This window comes from Bos mutus, chromosome 19, assembly GCF_027580195.1.
Source record: "Bos mutus isolate GX-2022 chromosome 19, NWIPB_WYAK_1.1, whole genome shotgun sequence".
In the NCBI taxonomy this organism is placed as follows: Eukaryota; Metazoa; Chordata; class Mammalia; order Artiodactyla; family Bovidae; genus Bos; species Bos mutus.
In genome coordinates, this window is record NC_091635.1 from 53886695 (window position 1) to 53909144 (window position 22450).

At 51.1% G+C, this 22450-nt stretch overlaps 1 protein-coding gene across 10 annotated transcripts in view; it reads right to left on the reverse strand.

Annotated features, from left to right (window-relative positions):
• Positions 1 to 22450, reverse strand: part of MSI2 (musashi RNA binding protein 2) — a 403990-nt gene that overhangs the window by 254808 nt on the left and 126732 nt on the right. For all 10 annotated transcript variants that reach the window (XR_011461308.1, XM_070357270.1, XM_070357268.1 and 7 more), the window contains one exon: positions 4585 to 4677. Coding sequence is in view for 9 of the 10 variants with exons in the window: in XM_070357270.1 (XP_070213371.1) it covers positions 4585 to 4677 (93 nt within the window). In the remaining variant the exon portion in view is untranslated. The remainder of the gene's footprint in view (positions 1 to 4584; positions 4678 to 22450) is intronic.

Here is a 22450-nt window from a genome sequence, read left to right on the forward strand (position 1 = left end):
AATTGGAAATAGTTTACAGTTTTCCCAGACCTTCCTCAAAGGATGAAGATCCCAGTTTATAAATGGTAGCTTTTTCCAAATAGAGAATCCCTTCATCGCCCCTGGATCCTGAAGTGCACAAATTAACTCTACCACCGTTACAGCTGTTTTGTTGGCCATTAGTACATCATGCTCATTACTACTGATAACATCTTGTCTTGGTTACAGTCTATAGACACCACAGATACCTATCTATCTATCTACCTATGTAAGTTAACTTAAACACTTTCTAAATTATTCAATTTTCCAAGCTTGAAACCAACCTTAGGAATAATTGAGTACAGAGGCTGGCAAATCATGGCCCATGGGCCAAATGGGGCCCCAAACTTGTTTTCATAAATAAAGTTTTATTGGAACAAAGCCACGCAATGGTTTGTGTGTTGGCTACAGCTGCATTCTCTGTACAATGCAAGTGAGTAGCTGTACAGAGCCAAAACTATTTACAAGTTTACAAGTAAAATCCTTTACAAGTTTTGTACGCCCTTCCCTGGGATGGGAAGCTGAGGCCAGGAAAGCACGGGCCTGTTAAGGTGCCGCAGTGGCGTCCTCATGCGGCCATGCCCAGTATGAGGGTCTGGGGTACCTCTTCTTACTTTACTCCAACGAGGGGGCAGAATAACTACCCAGGGGGTGAGAATGGCACCAAAGTCAGCAGGGTCCTTATGCCGCGACTGCACAGTCTCATCTTAAATACAGATAAGTAGCAACGCCCCTAACCTGGGGGTGGGGTTGTAAATCTCTGGGAAGCAAGTGGGAGAAAAGCACCAAAGGCAATTACAAGCCTCCAACTCGAGTTATTTCAAGCTCTGGGTGTACAGTCCTGCACCCACTCCGCTTATAGTAAAGACACATTCAGCCCTCCCGAGCTCAGCCCCAGGACAGCCACCTTCCCCACCCTGATTGCCACCTGAAATAAATAGCCGAACAGCTGCCACCTCAGGAAAGACGGGAAGAGGCAGCACCAAGAGGCCTGACAACGAGCGAAAACTGCAAAGAAGGCGGGAAACTCTGGGCGGAGGCTGCGGAGGGGCGGGAGGCTCTGGACTGGGAGGAAGGAGGGCGTGCACTGTGCCTGTCACACAGCCTGGTTCACCTGGGTGACCTCCGCTGAGACTTCACCCCCCTGACCTGTGCTGTCCACCCCTGCAAATGGGCTGCTGGGGACACCCGGATCCGCTGTGTGGAAGCAAGGAGGCTGTGCAGGCCCAGGTCCCCGGCACTGCCCCTGGGCACCCAAAGGGGACACCATCTCTGCCTCTCCTGGGCATCCTCCCTGCCCTAAGTCTATCTCACGGGTCGGTAAGCAGTTGAAACAGGGCCTAGAGTTTGGGTTCTGTTATTAGACAAGCCTAGAGGGGAAGTCTGTGACCTTTCAGGAGGCTGTGACCTTGAGACAAAGATACAGTGCCACCAAGGCTCTACTTAACAATCTACAAAATGGGCAGGGCCCCCACCAGCACCCCAGAGAAGAATTAAGTGAGATAATAAGGTAAGTCAATGGCCTGGCCCAAGGAAGAAAGAAAGGGGAAGTTCTAGTCGCTCAGTCACGTCCAACTCTTTGCAACTCCATGGACTATAGCCTGCCAGGCTCCTCTGTCTATGGAATTCTCTAAGCAAGCCTACTAGAGTGGGTTGCCATTCCCTTCTCCAGGGGAGCTTCCAGACCCAGGGATCAAACCTGGGTCTCCTGCATTACAGAGAGATTCTTTACCATCTGAGCCACCAGGGAAGCCCGACCTGGCCCATATTCAACACTTAACACGCACTCACTAAATTATTCATTAAATTACACCTTCCTAATGTGCAGTTAGGAGAAGGCAATGGCACCCCACTCCAGTACTCTTGCTGGAAAATCCCATGGACGGAGGAGCCTGGTAGGCTGCAGCCCATGGAGTCGCTAAGAGTCAGGCATGGCAGAGTGACTTCACTTTCACTTTTCACTTTCATGCACTGGAGAAGGAAATGGCAACCCACTCCAGTGTTCTTGCCTGGAGAATCCCAGGGACGGGGGAGCCTAGTGGGCTGCCGTCTATGGGGTCGCACAGAGTGGGACACGACTGACACGACTTAGCAGCGGCAGCAGCAGCAATGTGCAGTTAACCAACCGAAAAGATCCCCGAACAACCTGACAGTGGGGAGTGTGCACAGGTGTGTGAGCAAACCTTATGCAAGTGTGTGCGTGTGTCTTTTCCGTTTCCCTCAGTCTGTCAATTTACTGTTACTCCTTTCACAGGTGCAGGGCTCACTCATGGCCCTTGAGGCCCAGCAGCAGGGTCTCCCCTTCTGGGATCCTTCTGCACTCAAGTGAATTATACCAGAATCCTGAGAGGCAGTGGGCCCTACCCTAGGGAACACACAAGTCACACCAGCCACCAGCCAAACAAGGAACAGGCTCCTGTGAATACAGACTCAGCTAACCCGCAGAGCACACTGACGCACCAGGCTACTAACACATGAGTGTACAGAGCGTGAGGGCTGGGATATGCTCAAAGGCCTCCTTAGTCCTTCGATAAAACACTTGGTAGGTTTATGTATCCTGCTGGAATCCGCAGGTATTACTGCAAAACTAACTGAGCGGCTTTGGACCTGGTGAGTGCCAAGTCAGGGAAGACAGTCTGTGGCCGTCTGCAGACAAGAGGACGCGGTTCCCAGAGCAGGGACGGCCGCTGCTGCGGGTTCGCCGCTTCCTGCCACCAGCCCACGGACTGAGTCACAGCGCTAAGTGCTAATGAAGGACAACGGAAAGCAGAGAGAGAGAGAAAGGAGAAAGAGAAGGAGAGACCAGCGCCGGGCATGTGTGGAGATGTGGCAAGTACGAGCCTGTTCGGGATATTCTAACAGCCCATCTGGGCAGCATCAACTTTCCTGACACCCGCAAATTGGCCCATGAGATTCCAAGGCAGGTTATGGCTCGAAAAAGAAATCCCACTTCATGTTTGCAAACACTACCCCCCAGCCTGGTTTTAAAGGCGGAAACGGTAGCAACGAGGGCCGGCACTCCAGAGCCTTCCATTACGCAAGCTGTGTTTGTCTCATTAAATTATTTCCAATCTCTCTCCCTGGGCAGGGCGGGGCTGGGGGATGGACCCATCCCCATCGGCACTCTCAATCAGTCCTGAAGAGCAGCGAGACAACGGACATCAGCACACTCAGCTATTCTTTATCCCGCCAGAATGAATCAGCCCCCAACTGGCAATGCCAGACAGTGCCGTGGGGAAGGAGCCTTTCATAACCGACCCGGAAGGGCAGCTGAGTGCCACTCGGAAAGCAAGGCTGGGCGGGAGGAGGCTGGGTTCTGGGAAGCATGGTCTCCCATCCATGCAGAAACAGATGAACGCCAGAAACAGGAAAATCTCCCGCTCTGAGGCTAACCAGGAGTCAAAGCCTGCCTCCCAAAGAGGAGTCCATGACAGGCCTCTCCCGGAGATGGGCCCCCAGCTGGCCATCACTGCGGGCAAGGAACGAAAGCACAGAACTTTCAGGCCGGCCGGCGGGCAGCCGTGCCTTTCTGCCACCCAGGGCACGCGTGACGGGTGTCATGGGGGAAACGAATGACCGAGCTTAGGACGGTGTCTTCCAGGACCCTGGGCAGGCAGGCCTCTGCACTCCCGCCCTGTGGCGGGGGCGGGGGCACACGACACAGGCCTGTGCAGAAGCAGCCCGTCGCACCTGTGGACCCAGGACCAGGCCCACAGCTGCTCAAAGACACAGAGGCTGCGGGCCTGCACACCCACTCACCCGCCAGCCTCCTGGGACACACGAGCCCGCGGGGGGCGCCACACGACAGCCAGCAAGGCTTGGCGCCCCCCAAGCCACCCTGTGGGGGCCAGGGGGAAACAGTCCCCCGAGGAACGGGGCCCCCTCAGGAAGAACCCACCCTCCAAGGCCGTGCCTCCCCGCCAAGCAGAAAGGGGCCGAATGAATCACCCACAGTTACACACCCTGTCTGTCTGTCTGACTCACGCATTCTCACACTCGGTTTCCTGACTCCTCTGGGGCCTCCTGAGTCGCTCCGGGCCCAATCCCCCGGCACAGCCCAGGGGATGATCGCACTCCTGTCTCCTGGACATCCTGACAGGTTCGCGCCCAGCATCTTTCCTGGGTTTCCTCAGGCATTTGACAGGGGAGGAGCGTTCAGCCCCCAGGGAGCCTCTTCTCTCAGTGCATCCTCCAGAAAGGCCCAGAACGAAGCCCAGTGCCGACAGAGACCAGCTTCTGCGGGAGCTCCTGCCCTGTGACTCCCAGCTCAGAGTCCCTTCTCTAGCCGGCGCTGCCCCTGTCAGCTCCCAGCCCAGGCCCCACACGACCAGCTAAGGCCGGTGAAACCACACTCAAAGGCCGCTCTGTCTGTTCCTGTCGGCGCACAGGGCTCCGTGCCCACCACAAGCCAGGCTCTTCCATCTCGGCTCCTGCCGAATCCCATTCACATCTCGACAGCCAAGTCCAAGGACAAGGCTCTGGAGGAGACGGTTGTGGCAAAGGCAGGGGCCACAGCAGCCACTCTGAAGGACAGAGGAGGCTGCCCCAGCCCCACACGCCCCTTACCTTGCCGAACTGCTCGAAATACTGCTTCACATCTTCCACCACGGTGTTCGCAGACAGTCCTCCTACAAAGATTTTCTTTGTTCTTGTGACCATCTGCAAGAAACGACAAGAGGAAGACGGGTTAACTTGGTTATCTGAAGCCACACTCACCGAGCTGTTGAACAAGCCTCTCTGCATACTTCTCCAGAGAGGAAGGCGATGTGAGGACTATCTCAGCTGCTCAGAGCAGGCCCTTCAGACGTCTCAGGATGCCAGAGACAGTCACGAGGAATACCTTAGGCCTTCAGGCCGCAACCTGAAAGCTGGCATTTCATGCAGATGGAGAGTGGACTTCAAAGCCTCACTGGCCATAACACACAGCTTCATTGTGATGTGAAGTCACACGTCAGAGCTATTTTAAACCGAAGAGACGCGAACAAAGGAGAACTATGTGCATAAAGACATGCTGCCCAGAAAGTACCCACAGAATGTGTCAGTAAGAAACTCACATGTAATTCAAAACTCTGTGCAGACTGCCTGCACGGAGCCATTCCGGGTGCTGGCTTGTGTCTGCCAACAGGACAGGCACTGGGAGGGTCAGCCCCCCGTGCCCACCCCCAGGGCTCCTGTCCCTCGGGGTTTCTCACCAGTCCCCTTGACGTGTCCTACACTCAGTCAAGCCCAGCTGGTCCCCAGGCCTCCCCACCTCTGTCCACGCAGGTTCTCCTTGGGAGACCTCTCCACGCCAAGGTATCCTTGGCATGGGTACCTCCCATGCCAAGCTGACTACCCTCCAAGATGCAACGCTCTTCTCCAAAATGCCAAATACCTATATGGCCGCCCCACCCAGAAGCTGCGTCTCTCACTTCTGAGCCCCCTAACGCCGTGCCCCTCTGCCTCTCACACACTCGCTACTTTCCACTTGGTGCTAAAGTGAGTGATAATCCTGCCCTCCTTACCTCCTCCCCCAGACCGTCTCCTGACTCCTCTCAGGATGCCCTGCAGTTCAAATACAGGGCCAGGCACACAGAAGCCCACAACTGCAGTTTGCTGGATACAAAAACAAATGAACTTCTGAATGGTCCCCCTTCAAAATCCCACCAGTCCCAAAGCAAAAGGAGGCGGAAGGTCAGTGATGTCAGCTCTTCAGAGCGGGACCAAAAACCTTACACGGAAGAGTGAAAGACGACAAAATGAATGTTATTCTGAAAACTAAGTTAGGCTACGTGGGTTTGGGGGTTGTTTTGTTTGTTTGGTTTCTCTTTAACATCAAATTAAAAAAATGTAAAACTCAGTGGACACAGGATCTCCCCAGTCTAGTCACACACAATAAAAACACAACATCTTAACTCAATGGGTAGACTCTTGTCACACACACACACATACACACATCAAATCATCACACTGGAGGGCTTCCCTGGGGGCTCAGGGGTAAAGAATCCGCCTGCCAAGGCAGGAGACACAGGTTCAATCCCTGATCCAGGAAGATCCCACACGCTGCAGAGCAACTAAGCCTGTGCGCCACAACGATTGATCCCGCGCTCTAGAGCCTGGGGCTTGCAACTTCTGCGGCCCGAGCGTCCTGGAGGTGTGCTCTGCAACGAGAAGCCTCCACAGTGAGAAGCCCGAGCGCCACAGCTACACGGGAGCCCCTGCTCTCTGCAACTAGAGAGAAGCCTGCGCAACAATGGAGACTCGGCACAGCCAAACATTAAATAAACAAAAGCATTTTTAAAAAATCGTCACATTGTGCACTTTAAGTATCTCACCATTTTATTTGTTAATTATACTTCCATCAAGCCGGGGAGGGAAAAAATGTTTGAAGAGAACATACAAAGAAAACCAAGACTGAAATCCAAAACCAAATCAATGAGAGGAATCTGAGAATATTAAAAGAAATGCCACCCACCACATCACACATGTGTATGAAAAGTCAATGCAGGACATCTGAGTCTGGGGGGCGTGGCTGCCTGGACCACTTATCACCTAGTCTCCGGATACATCTGCGGAGACAAGGAACCAACAACCCCGCCCAACAGTTGAGACACAGCCCTCAAGACATACCATGCGAAGGAGTGTGAAAGGCGCTGGGGACCCGGCTTCTGAGTCTCAGTCTGAGTGGGACCACAGACAGCACCCACTCCAGGCTGGGGTCTGCGCGCTGCACGGCGGTCCTCTACCAGAGCTCCCAACTAACCCTGAACCCTCCAGGATCTGCGGGCCGGGCGGCCCTGACGGGGAGGCTCCCTGACCCCAGGCCCTCACACTTCAGCTCAGTGGCTCCCAGACGGGACCCAGGCCACCAGAGCCCGCGGACCAAGCCCAACCCGGGAACACCCCCGGAGCGGACGTCCTTCACCGTCTCGGGGACATATGGCCTGATGACTCTCATATGTCTCACTGCTGGGGACCGCCAGGCAGTGGTTAGCACGTGTGTTTAAAATCATCCTTTACTATTTTTTTCATCTTTTTCAGATGAACAGGAAATTAGATGAGACACTGTACGTGAAGACATTCTATGAAGATCCCACCAGTGTCCACACCACTGAGCTCCTCTGGCCAACAGGCAGGCACCTTATCTAGCTCCTTGTTCCTCTCCTTCCTTGTCTCCCTGCTTATCCATCAATCCCCCTGGGGGGGTCAAGGTCACCTTCACAGTGAAGCTCCACCAGGCCCTCACCTCATTTAAATCTCTCTCTACACTCCCTAATCACCAAATTTTACTAACCTAACTTTCCCAATGCATTCGTTCAACAGATAATACTACGAGCAAAGTGCTAGAACGTACATTCTAATGTAATATGGAGTTTAATCCACTTTAAAATGGAGATATAATAATTAGCCTACCACACAAGATTTCTGTTAAATTGAATAACATATGCCAAAGTGTCTACTGGGACACCTCAGAGATGCTAAATACATGGTCCCTGTACCTGAATTCAAAGTCAGTTACTAAATCCATCCTTCAAGCTCAGAACAAACAGGCAGTGGAAAGAAATCTTTTATCCAACACTTTGATAAATCAACCCTTGTTGCCCCATTCTCTTCCACTATCATTTCAAAAGCACTTTCCAGCATCTCCACGTGGTTTCAGATTGGCAAAGATGCCCAACAGTTTCATTTTATATTTTTCATTCCTTTTTTTTTTTTAACCTCCAGCAAAGCAATTAAATATCTATAAAGAAACACTAATGTGATCTACAAACATGCACTCGTGGAGTTCTCAAAGCGACTCTGGAGAGACATTTCGTGAAACGAACCCCATGGTCTCATTCAGACATGGTGTGGAGCCAGGTGGGTGTAGACAGCTGGCCCTATTTCTATTCCAGTCGTTCACACGGACCAACATGTGTTCATTCTAAATAACAGAAGTCAACAGCACGTTCATTCCCCAGTAACTGCTGAGACAAGAAGGTCCCCTCTGACACCCTCTACCGTTGCCCTACGGCCATAAACCTGCCAGGACAGAGCCCTAAATACTGGGGAAGACACCCAGTTATAAATCTACACAGTCCCAAAACAGTCTTTAAAATACTTTATTTTTAAAACAAGGATGAGAAATTCTAAGCCCCAGACAATGCGCCAAAGTGTTCAAGTGACTAAAACATCCTCTCCAGGAACCAGCTCAGCTGCAGAGATGGGTTCCACTCTTCAGCAAACACTGAAAGGAGACCGATGTAATCAAAACCTTCCGAAAGTGAAGAGGCCAGTGGAAAGACGGGCAACCCTTGGTCAGCTGCTCGCCGACGTCGCGGCTTCAGGAGGGGAGTGCAGCAGTGGCGGGGAGCTCTGCAGGCGACCCCTCCCGCCAGGGGCGCTGCGGGAAATGGGAGCGCTTCATTTTGTCAGTTCTGGGGGCGTCACTGCCACACGGGCTGCTCGCTGCCCCATGATCTGCACTCCGGAGAGGGACGCAGAGGGCAGCGGAGGGTGCTGGAGTCACACGCTCTCCTGTTTCTCTCCCACCTCCACGACTGCTCAGCACAGCAGGAAGAGGGCTGGGCGGAGATGTGGCATCCAGCGTTTCCGGGCACTCTTAAAGAAGGAAGGTCCTCAAATCCCCATCAGTACTGTCCAGGTTTCACTTCTATGTATGCGTGTTCTTGCGTGTGTGTGTGTACATGCCTTGGGGGGTAGCTCTCTATTCCCCATCCTTGAGTCTTGGCTTCTATTTACCCCAGGAACCATGCAGCACCCCCAGATCTTTAACTCTCTTCTGCCTTTGGAAACAGCGAGCAGGCCTGGTAACTCGCTGGCCCCTGACTCTCTAGTCCTTGGTATTATAAAAAGTCCTCTCTGCAAAAGGGAATCCTCTTACACTGTTGGTGGGAATGCAAACTAGTACAGCCACTATGGAGAACAGTGTGGAGATTCCTTAAAAAACTGGAAATAGAACTGCCTTATGATCCAGCAATCCCACTGCTGGGCATACACACTGAGGAAACCAGAATTGAAAGAGACACACGTACCCCAGTGTTCATCGCAGCACTGTTTATAATAGCCAGGACATGGAAGCAACCTAGATGTCCATTGTAGAAGAATGGATAAGAAAGCTGTGGTACATATACACAATGGAGTATTACTCAGCCTTTAAAAAGAATACATTTGAATAAGTTCTAATGAGGTGGATGAAACTGGAGCCTATTATACAGAGTGAAGTAAGCCAGAAAGAAAAATACCAATACAGTATACTAATGCATAAATATGGAATTTAGAAAGAAGGTAATGATAACCCTGTATGCGAGACAGCAAAAGAGACACAGATGTAAAGAACAGACTTTTGGACTATGGGGGAGAAGGCGAGGGTGGGATGCTTTGAAAGAATAGCATTGATACATGTATATTATCATATGTGAAATAGATCACCAGTCCAGGTTCAATGCATGAGACAGGGTACTCAGGGCTGGTGCACTGGGATGACCCTGAGGGATGGGATGGGGAGGGAGTGGGGTTCAGGATGGGGAACACTCATACACCCATGGCTGATTCATGTCAATGTATGGCAAAAACCACCACAATATTGTAAAGTAATTAGCCTCCAATTAAAATAAAATAATTAATTAGAAAAGTCCTCTGCACACATAGGAGGGACCCACTCGTGCTTCCTTCCTGTGCTAGGCCCTTCAGGTAGCTGTTTTCCAACCCACAGCCTTCACACTGACACACACAGTGCACCTTGATGGAGAGAGCCGCCCATCTGCACAAGACAGAGCTCAGCCTGAAACCCTCCAGGAGACGGATCTGAAACGTCCTTGCCTTGGCACTTTTGGCGGAAGGGCCGAAGAAAACGCTTCGGGTATGTGAATGCTTTTCACTCTGAGAGACACGAGATACCCACCCACAGCGAGAGCCCTGCAGCCTTGGGGACAGCCCCTCCTCCAATAGATGCCTCCTTTTAGGGTCCAGGGCCACATTCTGGGAAGTGTTGTGTGTGTGTGTGTGTGTGTGTGTGTGTGTGTGTGTGTGTGTGTGTAGCACAGAAAGGGGGTGGGGAGGGTTCAGGCTCTCACAATTCACTGCTGCAAAGTTTTGCATCAAGACCCATAATTTAACTAAACACCACCGCTCTCCATGCACCTCTTGGCTCAACAAAGAAAACCCCAGCATCCATTCCAGTTTGGAAAATTGCTGTTTACACATACGAACTGGCCAAAGCCAGCTGCTAACTAGGGCTGCAAAGGACACGCCACCTTCCTGCCTCTAACCAGAGGGCTGACTTTTTTTTTAAAGTTTCAAAAACTCTCTTTTGAAAAATGTGTTTCCATCTGAAATGGTCACTCGGAGTGGAGCCACTGGTTTTATTTTTATAAAATCTAATAAAGCAGGGGTGTGTATGTGTGTGTGTGTGTGTGTGTGTACTCAGAGCAGAGGGTGGGGCTGTTAGAATCTTTTCTGATGAGATTGAAGGGGAAATTTAACTCCACCAGCACTGGCCCAAGATATTAGCTGTCACCCAAGAAAACAACGAAAAAACAACAAATATTTGTGATCCTAATAAAAGCATGGAAAGGCAGAAAATAGCTCAGGAGAGTCTGAAACGGGTGCGAGAGAGGCCCAGGGAAATTAAGTCAGCTCTTGCCATAACTATGTTCCTGAAAAGAGTTCACATTCCCCTTAGTGAAAAGCACAAGACATCTCCACCACCCAAGCACATGGCCTCTCTGCAGATGTTCTCCCATTTGAGGGAACCCCGAGCTTGTAGGAGCCCCCAGAGGACACTAGAATGCTAGCAGTGGGTGGGCTTCTGCAAATCTGACTGCCCATTATCCCCATTATACAGATGAAAAAATCAAGTCCCAGCAAGGTGACTCACGTGCTAGTTAAAGGCAAGACAGAGAGACAAGAGAGAACTGGTATGCTGGCAGACACCATGCGATTTCATATGAGATTCTAAATTTGGTGAATACCTTGTTCTTCAGAACCTGGGATAAGACTGTATGGTATCATCAACTCTGCATCTGAGAACGAAGCCGGACTGACCTTCTATGGTAAAGAACTCCAGGTGGGCTGACTGAGGTCCCAGGAGTCCCGCGCCCCATGGCCCCATCCTCCAGAGTGTTTCCTCTTAGAGGCCTGCCCTCGACAATTCCCAGGTTCTCCCGATACTTTCTTCCATTCCTCCCTTCTCCCTGTAAACGACCCTCTCGCCAACCACTAACACCTCCACTCCCACCACCATCACCATCACTTCTGAATCCAAAGGCAAAACTCACGTAACACACAGATTCAGAACACGAGTCCGGAACTTAATCTTCTCCAGAAATTTCTAGGCTCATTTGTGGAGAAGAGACTACATTGGTGTGCTGGGTCCATTGAAATTCATGTCCACCTAGAACCTCAGAATGTGATCTTATCTAGAAAGAGGATCTTGCAGCTGGCAAAATTCGTAAAGGGTCTTGAGATGAAAGCACCTGGGTGGAGCTGTTGCTGTCCTTCACTCTTAAGTCACGTCCAGCTCTTTGCAATCCATGGACTGCAGCACAGCAGGCTTCCCTGGCCTTTGCTCTCTCCTTCCCGGAGTTTGCTCATATTCATGTTCACTGAGTCAATGATGCCATCCAACCATCTCATCCTCTGTCTTCCCCTTCTCCTCTTGCCCTCAATCTTTCCTAGCATCAGGGTCTTTTCCAATGAGTTGGCTCTTTGCATCAGGTGGCCAAAGAATAGTCCTTCCAATGAATATTCAAGACATTTTTTTTTAGGATGGACTGGTTGGATCTCCTTGCAGTCCAGGGGACTCTCAAGAGTCTTCTCCAGCATCACAATTCAAAAGCATCAATTCTTTGGCACTCAGCCTTCTTTATGGTCCAACTCTCACATCTGTACATGACAACTGGAAAAACCATAGGTTGACAAGATGGACCTTTATCCTATAGGATGGGCCCTAATCCAATGAGGAGTCCTGATTAGAGGAGGAAAAGGGTCTCACACACATACACACGGGTACATACACATACAAACCAGAAGATGGTCGTATGAAGACAGAGGCAGAGATGGGAGACATGTGTCCACGAGCCGAGGAATGCCGGCGGCTCTGAGAAGCTATGAGAGAGGTAACGAACGGTTTCTCCCTCAAAACCTTGGAAGGGGCTCTGCCAACACCTCTACATCCAACATCTAGACTGCTGAACCGTGAAGGGGCACATCTGCTGCTTCCATCATCCAGAGTGTGGCAGCCCCAGGAACCAACACAGAGACCGCCTTGGGGGAGGCCCCAGGACACCGTGACCTCAGCCCCCTTTCCTCGGTGACAGGGGACTGTGGTCCACAGGGCCCTCCACCATGACGTGATGGGCGGGAGAAAGCTACAGCCCGCATGTGACCGTCCGAATCCGCCTCCCAAGAAAGGCAGGCCACACTCATCACTTGCACACCCGCTGTGGCGGGGATCAAGGCTCTGCCTCAAAGCATGAGGCGAGGCGGCGAGGGGGTCAGAGAAGCAGAGCCAGCCTGAGGAGAAACGACCCACCGGCTGCAAGCGCCTCTGACCACACGCAGGGGGCCGGGGCTGATGTGGGGGCAGGCCCCGTCCTGGCGAAAGGCGCCCTCCCCTGAGTGAAGGCCTGGTGCCTGCGCCTCCTTCACGCTCAAGCGCTCTGTCCCCGCTGCGGGCAGAGCCCTCCCCACCGCGGCCCTCCTCAGGCCTCACAGCGCCCTCAGCCGGCTCCAGCCTCCCTTCCACAGCCGTGGACACAGGCACAGGCACACGAGCGCCCCGAGTCCCAAAATGAGGCGTCCCAACCCTGAGCTCGTGGGGGTCTCAGGCCCCCGACCAGGGACCAGACCCCACCCTCTGCCTCGGGATGTGGCGTCCCACCCACTGGACCTCCAGGAAATTCCTCAAACTTCCTATTTGCTGAATCTCCTACACCTTTTTAAAAAGCATACGTATCTACATGTATGTATATATATATATATATATACACACACACATATAATCCCCACCCCCTGCAGTGCTTGAGCTTCTCAAGTTGTAGTGCCTGGGGTTAGCTCCTCCACAGTATGTGGGATCTTAGTTCCAACCAGGGATTGAACCCACGTCCCCTGCAATGAAAGGCAGATTCTCAACCACTGGACCACGAGGGAAGTCTCTGATACACTTCTGCTCGTGACTTCCCAGCAGAAAGAACCGGCGAAAGGGAGATGGTGGTGGGGGAGGGTGCCATGAGGAGCAAGTCTGACTTGGCCCTTTTCAATTCTGAAGCTGAGATGAGAGACCAGCAGGCCAGACGCTGCTAGTGGGCAGATCAAATGGTGCATTCACTTAGGGAAACAGCCTAGCTGCTCTTAAGAGTTATCATAGGTCTCAACAATTCCAGTCTTACTATATACCAAGAGAAATTAAAATATATGTCTATCCAAAACCTTCCACACAAAACATTCACAGCAGCAATCTGCTCTGTTTATCAAAAAGAACAACCCGAATGCCCACTGATGGATGGATGGATAGACGGATGGATAAATTAAATGCGATCTATCTACATAACGGAGTATTGTGGGAAATTACTTGGGTCATATCCGACTCTTTGCGACCCCATGGACTGTAGCCCACCAGGCTCCTCTGTCCATGGGATTCTCCAGGCAAGAAGATTGGAGTAGGTTGTCATTTCCTCCTACAGGGGACCTTCCCAACCCAGGGATCAAACCCACGTCTCCTGCAGCTCCTGTACTGCAGGCAAGATTCTTTTGCCACTGAGCCACCTGGAAAGCCCAGTGGAATATTATGTGGTCACAAAAAGGAATGGAGCACTGCCATACGCTCCAAAGTGATGAGATCTGAAAATACTGCACCAGCCATAAAAGACCACATACTGTGCAGCTCCATTCTTACGGAACTTTGATGGGGAAGACCAGAGAGACAGCATGTAGACTAGGGATTGTTTAGACCTGGGGCAGAGTCAGGAGGTGATGGCTAAAGAGTGCGCGACTCCTTTGTGAGGTGGTGAAAATTCTCTAAACCCGACCGTGGCGATGTGTGCACGTACTGGTGAATAGATCAAAAACCACTGGCCTACACACTTCAAACGGGTAAATTATATGGCATGTGAACTGTATCTCAGTAAAGTTGTTTGGGGATTTTTTTTTTTTTAATAACAGGCCAAAAAGATCCCTAAGTCAAGAATCTGAATGCAAACAGGACTTAAAACAAACCCAAGTGTCCAAGAAAGCATGTTTCCCACTTGTTTCATCCACCAGCTAATTCTGTGTACTTTGACTCACCCACCCTGACCACTGGACAAAGGGGGTAACAATATGTGATATTGTCAACTGCAGAAATTAATCTAACATCAGAGGAAACTAATCACATTCATAACCCCAAATGTTCCTCAGAGCACTCTCTCCCCATCTATAGCTATTAGCCAGAGAGCATTAGGGTTCAGGCTACAATTTGGCATTTACTCTAAGTAACTTTAAAAGTGGAAGGAAAAAAATAGCCTTCGTCTATATGGGGCTAGAATACAATTCACACACAATTAGGCGACATAGCCAGGTTACAACCCTACCTCTGATTAAAACAACGTAACTCACCTAAAAGAGCGTGATCTTGTAATGAAATGATGAGCCCGCCTGCTTCAGCAGGGAGCTGACTCCCCAGTCCTCTCGGAGACCTCGCCCGGCTCCCTCCCAGGCTAATTTAAAAAATACTACTTCCTCTTACCCTTAGGGGAACAGCTGCAGCCAGAGAGGGTGACCTGTCCACAGATTGGTATCAGACAGTAATATCCTCGCCAGTGGCACTCAGACGGGGGGTGCTGGGGGGTAACAGAGAGAGGTACAGAGATGGAGTGCTGCCTTGGAAAGCACAGGAAATTAAGGTTCGTGACCCGTGCATCATCCGATGCTGAATGAACGAGGTGGCCGGCTGGCCATCACACCCTCATCCCAGGTACCGAGCTGCTCTGCATCCGCAGGTGCTGCCTCCATCCTTCTCAGAGCCCCTGGCCCCCAGCACTGGCTACAGAGTGAGGGGTTCAGTACACAGAAGGCCCCAGAGACTCTCCAGGGTTCAAATGATTACTAACACACAGAGGCAATTCAAACCCATCCTCTTTTACACCAATGGTATTAATCAAAATTAAGCAAGCACCCTCTGCTACTGCTGAATTTTCCGAGGAAGACGTGCATTTCTGCATACCAAAGAGGTGCCTCCAAAGCCCCAGTCCAGGGACAAGCAGCCAAAGCAGATACTTAATAAACCTCAGAAAGAGGAGGGACAGCGTGGTGAGCTGGGAGGAACTCAGCCCCTTCCACCTGTGCCTGTCCCTCCAGCCGTGGGAACCCGATCCACCCACCCAGGGCGGAATCCTCCTGGAGACGCAGAGGGGGACTCGCAGTGAGGGGTCTCGGCCGAGGCGTGGGTCCACGGTAATCCTGCCGACAGTGATGATCTATAGGAAGCAATTTGAAATTTTTCTCTCTGCCCCCAGGTTTCTCACTTTCAAGCACATCTGTGTACACTGAACATACCAAGTAACTCCCCCTGGTTGATCAGATGCCAGAGGTCAAGTCCCTCTACGGCACTGGGAGTCACCTTCGCCTTCTGAAAAATGGGCATAAGACCCTGATCTGAACAACACAAACTGGGACGGCAAATGTGAAATCCTAACTCCAAGAACGCAGCCCTTAGGAAGCTCCTGAACCTCCAACCGAGCCCCCAAGGCCGGCCCTGCCTCGAGCCCACGCTGCCAACACAAACCTCGCTCAGGGCTTCCGCCCTGGCTCCAGCCTCCCCAGCGCTGACTTGGGAGGAAAGAGGTGTCTGAGCCCCTGCTCAAAGCCATGGTCAGTGTTAACTGAAGCCAGCCCGTGTGCAGTCCTCGGGATTGATGAACGCACAGCTACGGTGACAAGTTCAGACCATCCCTTCCTACTTACCAAATCACTCTTCCTTAAACACTGCAGGTCACTTGGGTAGCAACTACCAGAGAGATGGTTTCTACTCAGAGGTGAAGCATTTCACTGATCAAAACTACAATGAGGTACCACCTCACACCCATCAGAATGGCCATCATTAAAAACTCTACAAATAAATGCTGGATAGAGTATGGAGAAAAGGGAACCCTCTTACATGGTTGGTGGGAATGTAAGCTCCTGCAACCACTATGGAGAACAGTATAGAGGTTCCTTATGATCCAACAATCTCACTCCTCAAAACTCTTAAGTCAGAAAGATCCATATTCCCCAGTATTCACAGTAGTACTACTTATAGTAGCCAAGACATGGAAGTGACCTAAAGGTCCATCGTCAGATAAATGGATAAAGATGTGGGATGTGTACACATGTACACAGCACACACACACACACACACACAATGGCACACTGCTGCTGCTGCTAAGTCGCTTCAGTCGTGTCCGACTCTGTGCGACCCCATAGATGGCAGCCCACCAGGCTCCCCCGTCCCTGGGATTCTCCAGGCAAGAACACTGGAGTGGGTTGCCATTGCCTTTTCCAATGCATGAAAGTGAAAAGTGAAAGTGAAGTTGCTCAGTCGTGTCCGACTCTTCACAACCGCATGGACTGCGGCCCGCCAGGCTCCTCCGTCCATGGGATTTTCCAGGCAAGAGTACTGGAGTGGGGTGCCATCGCCTTCTCCGCCAATGGCATACTACTCAGCCATAAAAAAGGATGGAATAATGCCATTTGCGACCTCATGGATGGACCTAGAGACTATGATACTAAGTGAAGTAAGCCAAACAGAGAAGGACACGTGTCATATGATATCATTTATGAGTGGAATCTAAAATATGATACAAGTGATCACACTTACAAAACAGAAACAGATGCACAGATTCAGAAACTTATGGGTACCAAAGGAGAGGGGAGGGGGAGAGATAAGTTAAACAGATTGGGGTTAACAGACACATACTACTCTATATAAAATAAACAACAAGGTCTCAATGTATAGCCCAGAAAACTACATTCAGTACCTTGTAATAAGCTATAACGGAAAAGAATTTGAAAAAGAATATGCTTATGGACAACTGAATCATTTTGCTGTACACCAGAAACTAATCCAGCATTTCAAATCAACTGCACGTCACTTAAATAATTAACTTTTTAAAGGAAGTTAAGCCTTTCAAACTTTCTTAGACCCAGAAGAGTCGCTGGGTCCTCCAATACAGGACACGCAGGAAAGCTCGAGGCATGGGACGAGAAAGCATGTCAGGAAGGACGGTCAGGAGACAGACCCTCCGTAAAGAAGAATCAGGCTTCACTGGGCACCACTGGACTCTGGGGAAGACAGCTCCAGAGAGGACTGCAGAATCAAGGACACGGCTCTTCTTGCGAGAGAAAGGATAAAAACCGGCTGGCAGGCAGGCTCTGAAGCCAAGGCGTCCCATCCCCCAGGCCCTCCACCTGATTTCATGAAAAGAACAAACGGCAGCCTTAACCCTTAGCCTTGATTACCTTCATTAACATATTTTAGATGCACATGGCAATCAGTTCTTGATGAGCAAGTTTTACCTAATCCAGGGAGCTGAGCCAGGCTGCAGGTTCCCTGACACTCCCCCGAGGACAGCGGAGTTCAACCCCGCCTGCACCTTAGAACAGCCTGCTGCTACTGCTGCTAAGTCACTTCAGCCATGTCCGACTCTGTGTGACCCCACAGACGGCAGCCCACCAGGCTCCCCTGTCCCTGGGATTCTCTAGGCAAGAACACTGGAGTGGGTTGCCATTTCCTTCTCCAAAGCAGGAAAGTGAAAAGTGAAAGTGAAGTCGCTCAGTTGTGTCCAATCCTCAGCGACCCCATGGACTGCAGCCTTCCAGGCTCCTCCATCCATGGGATTTTCCAGCCAAGAGTTCTGGAGTGGGGTGCCATTGCCTTCTCCGAGAACAGCCTGGGGAGCCCCTAAAACCTACAGATACCAGAACCCACCTTCAGCGATTCTGACTTTATTGGTCTGAGGTGAAGCCGGGGCATCAGTATTTTTTCATTTCTCCAGATGGTTCTAATGTACAGTCAGGGCTCCACAAGAAGCTGCCTGTGCCATCTTACAGGAGAGAAAGTGGGGAGCGGGGGGGTGGAGATCTCAACAAAAGCAAAGACTCTGCACTATTACCGTATTGAACATGAGAGGAGGGACGAGCCAGGGATGAGCAGAAGGAGGCGGGGGCCTGAACTGGCAACCTTGGGCTTGAGTCCCTTTCAGCTGAGAAATGGGCAAAGTGAAGGCAATACATACACATCACGGATCTGCCACAAGCACCACCAGAGATAAGTATGTAAAAGCACCCGGCACACAGTAGGTGCTCAAATAAACATCTGCTGAATCCCAAGAGAGTGAGAATGAAGACCAAGAGGTTAAGAGAATACAAATTGCAGAGGACTGTCTCTGGAGGCAAGCCACATTCATTCATTCTCTTATCAAACATGCTTTGAGGACCTACTAAGTGCACCGTCTTCACCCCGACGGATAAGTGGACCAAGACACGGTCTCTGTCCTGAAGTTGCTTTCAGTCAAGTAGCAGGCTCACTGCTGCAGCCTGGTGAGGCTCTGAGGGTGCAGGGCTGGGCATGACCTGAGGCTCGAGATCAGCAGGAGGGAGCCAGGAAAGGAAGGGGAGAAGGGCCTCCCCAGCAGAGGCCGCAGCATCTTCAGGGCTGGCTGAAAGGCTACAAGCAGACCTGAAGGTTGCAGGGCTCAAGGTGTGGCTGGAAAGCAAAGACAGGCGGCCAGGTCAGGCAGGAAACAACAGAAAACCTCCACGGGGTTTATACAGGGAAACGATTCTTCAACCAGCTGTTAAAGAGAAGAGCAAGACCACTGTGGGGGGCTGGGTCACATTAACACTTAAGAGGTTGGCCAGGAGACAAGAGTGGCGAGAAAAGCATGCACCGGAAGGAAGGCCCCCAGACCCCTATCTAGTGACCGCACGCAGCCTGGGGTCCACTTCCCCATGAGTAGGTCCCTTCCTGCTCTGCCGTTCATCCTACAGTTCCAGAAACGTCCAGGGTGGGAAGGACGGTGGGGGCAGGTGGGGAGGCACGGGAGATAAGCACATTGCACCCTTGGCGTGGTCGTCTTTGGAAACACATTCTGCCATCTGTTAGGCCATAAATTTTACCTGTCAAGGAAAAAAAAATGTCAAATTCCCCTCCCAGGATGTACCGGTCTGGTCTCTGCCACCCGGCCACAAGGAACTGCCTCTGAGGGGAAAGAGGGGACCGCAGAAGTGTTTGCACATAAAGAAAAGCCAAGATAATCACCAGCAAGTCCCTCTACCTTTTGTTAAATGTCTCACCCCTCAAGAGAGGGAGGGTGATCTTTGTAAACCAAGGAGATCCTTGGGGGTGAAAAGAGCATCCGACTTGGAGATTCTGGAGATGGGAAGGCCGGGTTCCAACCCCAGCACTCCGAGCAGTGATAGAGCAGGACGAGGAACCCAGGAATCTTGACCCTGACAAAGATACACCAGGGGACCCTGACAAGGGTCCGAAACAGAATGAAAAAGGCGAACACATGAAGCACGCTTAGCACGGGGCTGGAGAGACGGCACGCGAAGTCCTTCTTGCCCGCCACCTGCCCTGCCCCACCAGCCACTTGAGCTCTCTTGGTTTGGCTGGGAGTGGGAATCCAAGCTTCCAAGCCTGTCTCCTAGACAAAACAAAAGGCAAAGCATCTGGGAGAGGCTCATCGCAAATTTAAGAACGAATCGTGACAGAGTCTACTTTCTTTGGATTTCCCAGACACCACCCTGAATCAGCCCACCCCCAGCAGCAGTCCTGGGCAATCAAGGTCCTCCAAGGACTGACGATGCTCCAGCGAAAAGGGTGCCATCTCAGTGTAAAGCAGCGTCTTCATCCGCCTTAACCCAGGCAGCCCCTCACCCTGCAAAGAGTCACAGACTGCTCCACGTTAGAAGGTCATTCTCCATAAGAGGTAAAAGCTGTACGTGCCTCGGAGGTAGTATTTCTCCACGACACCGATATCCTAACATGCCTGTGCACACCTCATGCCAGGAACACAGTTCTATAAATCCTCACATAAAAGAAAACTTTATTTTCCAGAGGGATAAATACGGGAGGAAAAGGAAACAACAGTCGCAGCAAAAACATCGCCCATCAAACAGAAGTCGGTCCACCAGGAACCTGACTAAATGTGCAGTGTTACAGATGTGTTATAGCTGTGAGCTCTGTTCTATTTAAAACACTTGCGCTCGGCCAACCTAACCACGAGAAAGAGAGAAGGAAAAGCTACGTCTCCCAAGGTGCCCACCCCAGCTAACTGGGCTGGGCCGGCTGTTTATGAAGGCAGAGAGGTAACCAGGGACCTGGAGCCGCCGGCCAAATGGTGGCAGGCTCGTTTTGCAGTTCACCCTGGAGGGCTGTCAAGTCAGCCACGCGGCCCGACAAATGGCGCCGGTCTCTCTGAAGGGCACTTCTGCCTGGAAGACCAGGGTCTTCTACAGGGAAATTACCCTGCACCTGGCAAGCGCTTCATAAAATCTAGCTCCTTCCCCTCCAGGAAGAAAAATCTGCCCAGTCAAACCTCATTTGTCCGACAACACTCATTCATTCCCTCCACAAACATTTGTTCAGTGCCTGCCACGCACGAGGTCCTGAGGTCCGGGCTCATGGCCAAATCAGCTGTGGTCGGGATGATGCCTCTGCTCCCCTGAGAATGGAAGCCTCGTAAGGGAGAGGCAAGTCACCCCCCAGAATGGAAGCATCACAAGGGTCAGAATTTTGCGTGTTCTGTACTCCTAGCCCCTAGAAGAATGCCTAGCATGCAGCAGGCACTCAATACATATGGGTTGAACAAAGAGAGAACGTATACTCCCTGCTCTCGAACTAGCCAGTGTGTGGATGATTCAAGGTCCCCAGGCATCCTCCCGTCTCCTCCTGGGACCCTGGGTAATTCCTGGGTGCTAAGCTGGACACAAGCTGCAGGAGATCAAAAGCTCCATTCCTAAGCAGAGGCACTGGCCACAGTCCTGTTCAGGAGGCAGAGACAACACAGAGTGCTGCTCTGAAAGGTCCTGCTGGATGGCGTCAGACCTTTCTCTGGTGATTCAGTAGAGTCATCTTGATATATAAAAAGGACAATTCGTGACCCCTGATAAGAAACCACTTAAAAAGTCAAGGGAGGGGCCTGGAACCCTGGCAGTCACAGATTCAGTGACAACAACCAGTGTCTGTGTCACTGGCTCATGATTCTGTCTGACATCAGACAGTAGTGACTACCTGGTCTCCATCAGGCCCTGGGAGCCTAAATGAAAAGATTTAGTTCTCTGCCCTTGAAGATCTCCTAGAGGTCTAACAAAAACACACAAGGACAAGAGTGTGCACAACAACACAGAGGGAAATACAATGAACCACGTCAGAAGAGTCAGAAAAGGCTTCACAACGGAGACTCCCGACTAGAGTTTTCAAGGTTAAGTAGGAATTTCCCAGGAAGACAAGTCAGAAGGGCAGGCACAGTCATAATAGCATGAAATACCCTTGCTTATCCAGCACCACGACGAATCAAGTGGAGAGCAAAGTTTGATGGGAGATACAGAATGGAGACTCTGGAGTCTTATAGACCATGACAAAGGAGACTGAACTTCATCTTGAAGACAAGAGGTCAAAGTTATGAAGGACAGGATTACCAAGACCAGCTCTGTGTTTTAGAATAAGTCACTCTGTAGAGGACAGATCGAAGGGCTCAAAAATAGACACTATAAGAACAGTTAGAAGCTTATCGTAACAGTCCAAGATGAAGGGGCCCTGAACTAAAGCAAGGATATTTTGCATAACAAAGCAGGAAGAGATTTAAGAAGGAGAAGGAGTCAAAACTATCAGAACTGGGTAAATGGCCAGAGGCAGAGATGAGACAGAGGAAGGAGTTTTGAATTTACTGGGTGGCTGAGGCAATGAGGGTATTAACACCAGCCAAGATAAGGGGTTTGCAGAGGAACGATAAATGTGTTCAGTGTGGACATATTAAACGTGCAGTGTCCACAGGACAACTTGTGTGTCTGTCTGGGAGCTCAGCAGAAAGACTGAGCCAGGTGACCCAGACTGAATACACCATTTTAGTGGCCACTAAAACCGTGAGAGTGATCGAGATGAGAGGGTAGAGTAAAAGCAGGAGGAATCCCAACATCTTCTGGAAACCCTAAACAATGGCCAAAGGAGCAGGAGAGAGATGAGACAAAGCGGCTCTGCCCAGAGTGGCCCAGGGCCCCTGGTCTAGCCCCCTTCCCTTGAGTCTGAGTAACTTATGACTGTTCCAACCAACAGAACGCAGAAGAAGGGATGGCATGTGACTTTCAAGGCTGGGTCACAAAAGGTGCTATAGGGATTGCTCTGGCGGTCCAGTGTCTGAGACTCTGCAGTCCCGATGCAGAGGGCCCAGGTCTCATCAGGGAACCTGATCCCACGTCCCACAACTAAGGAGTT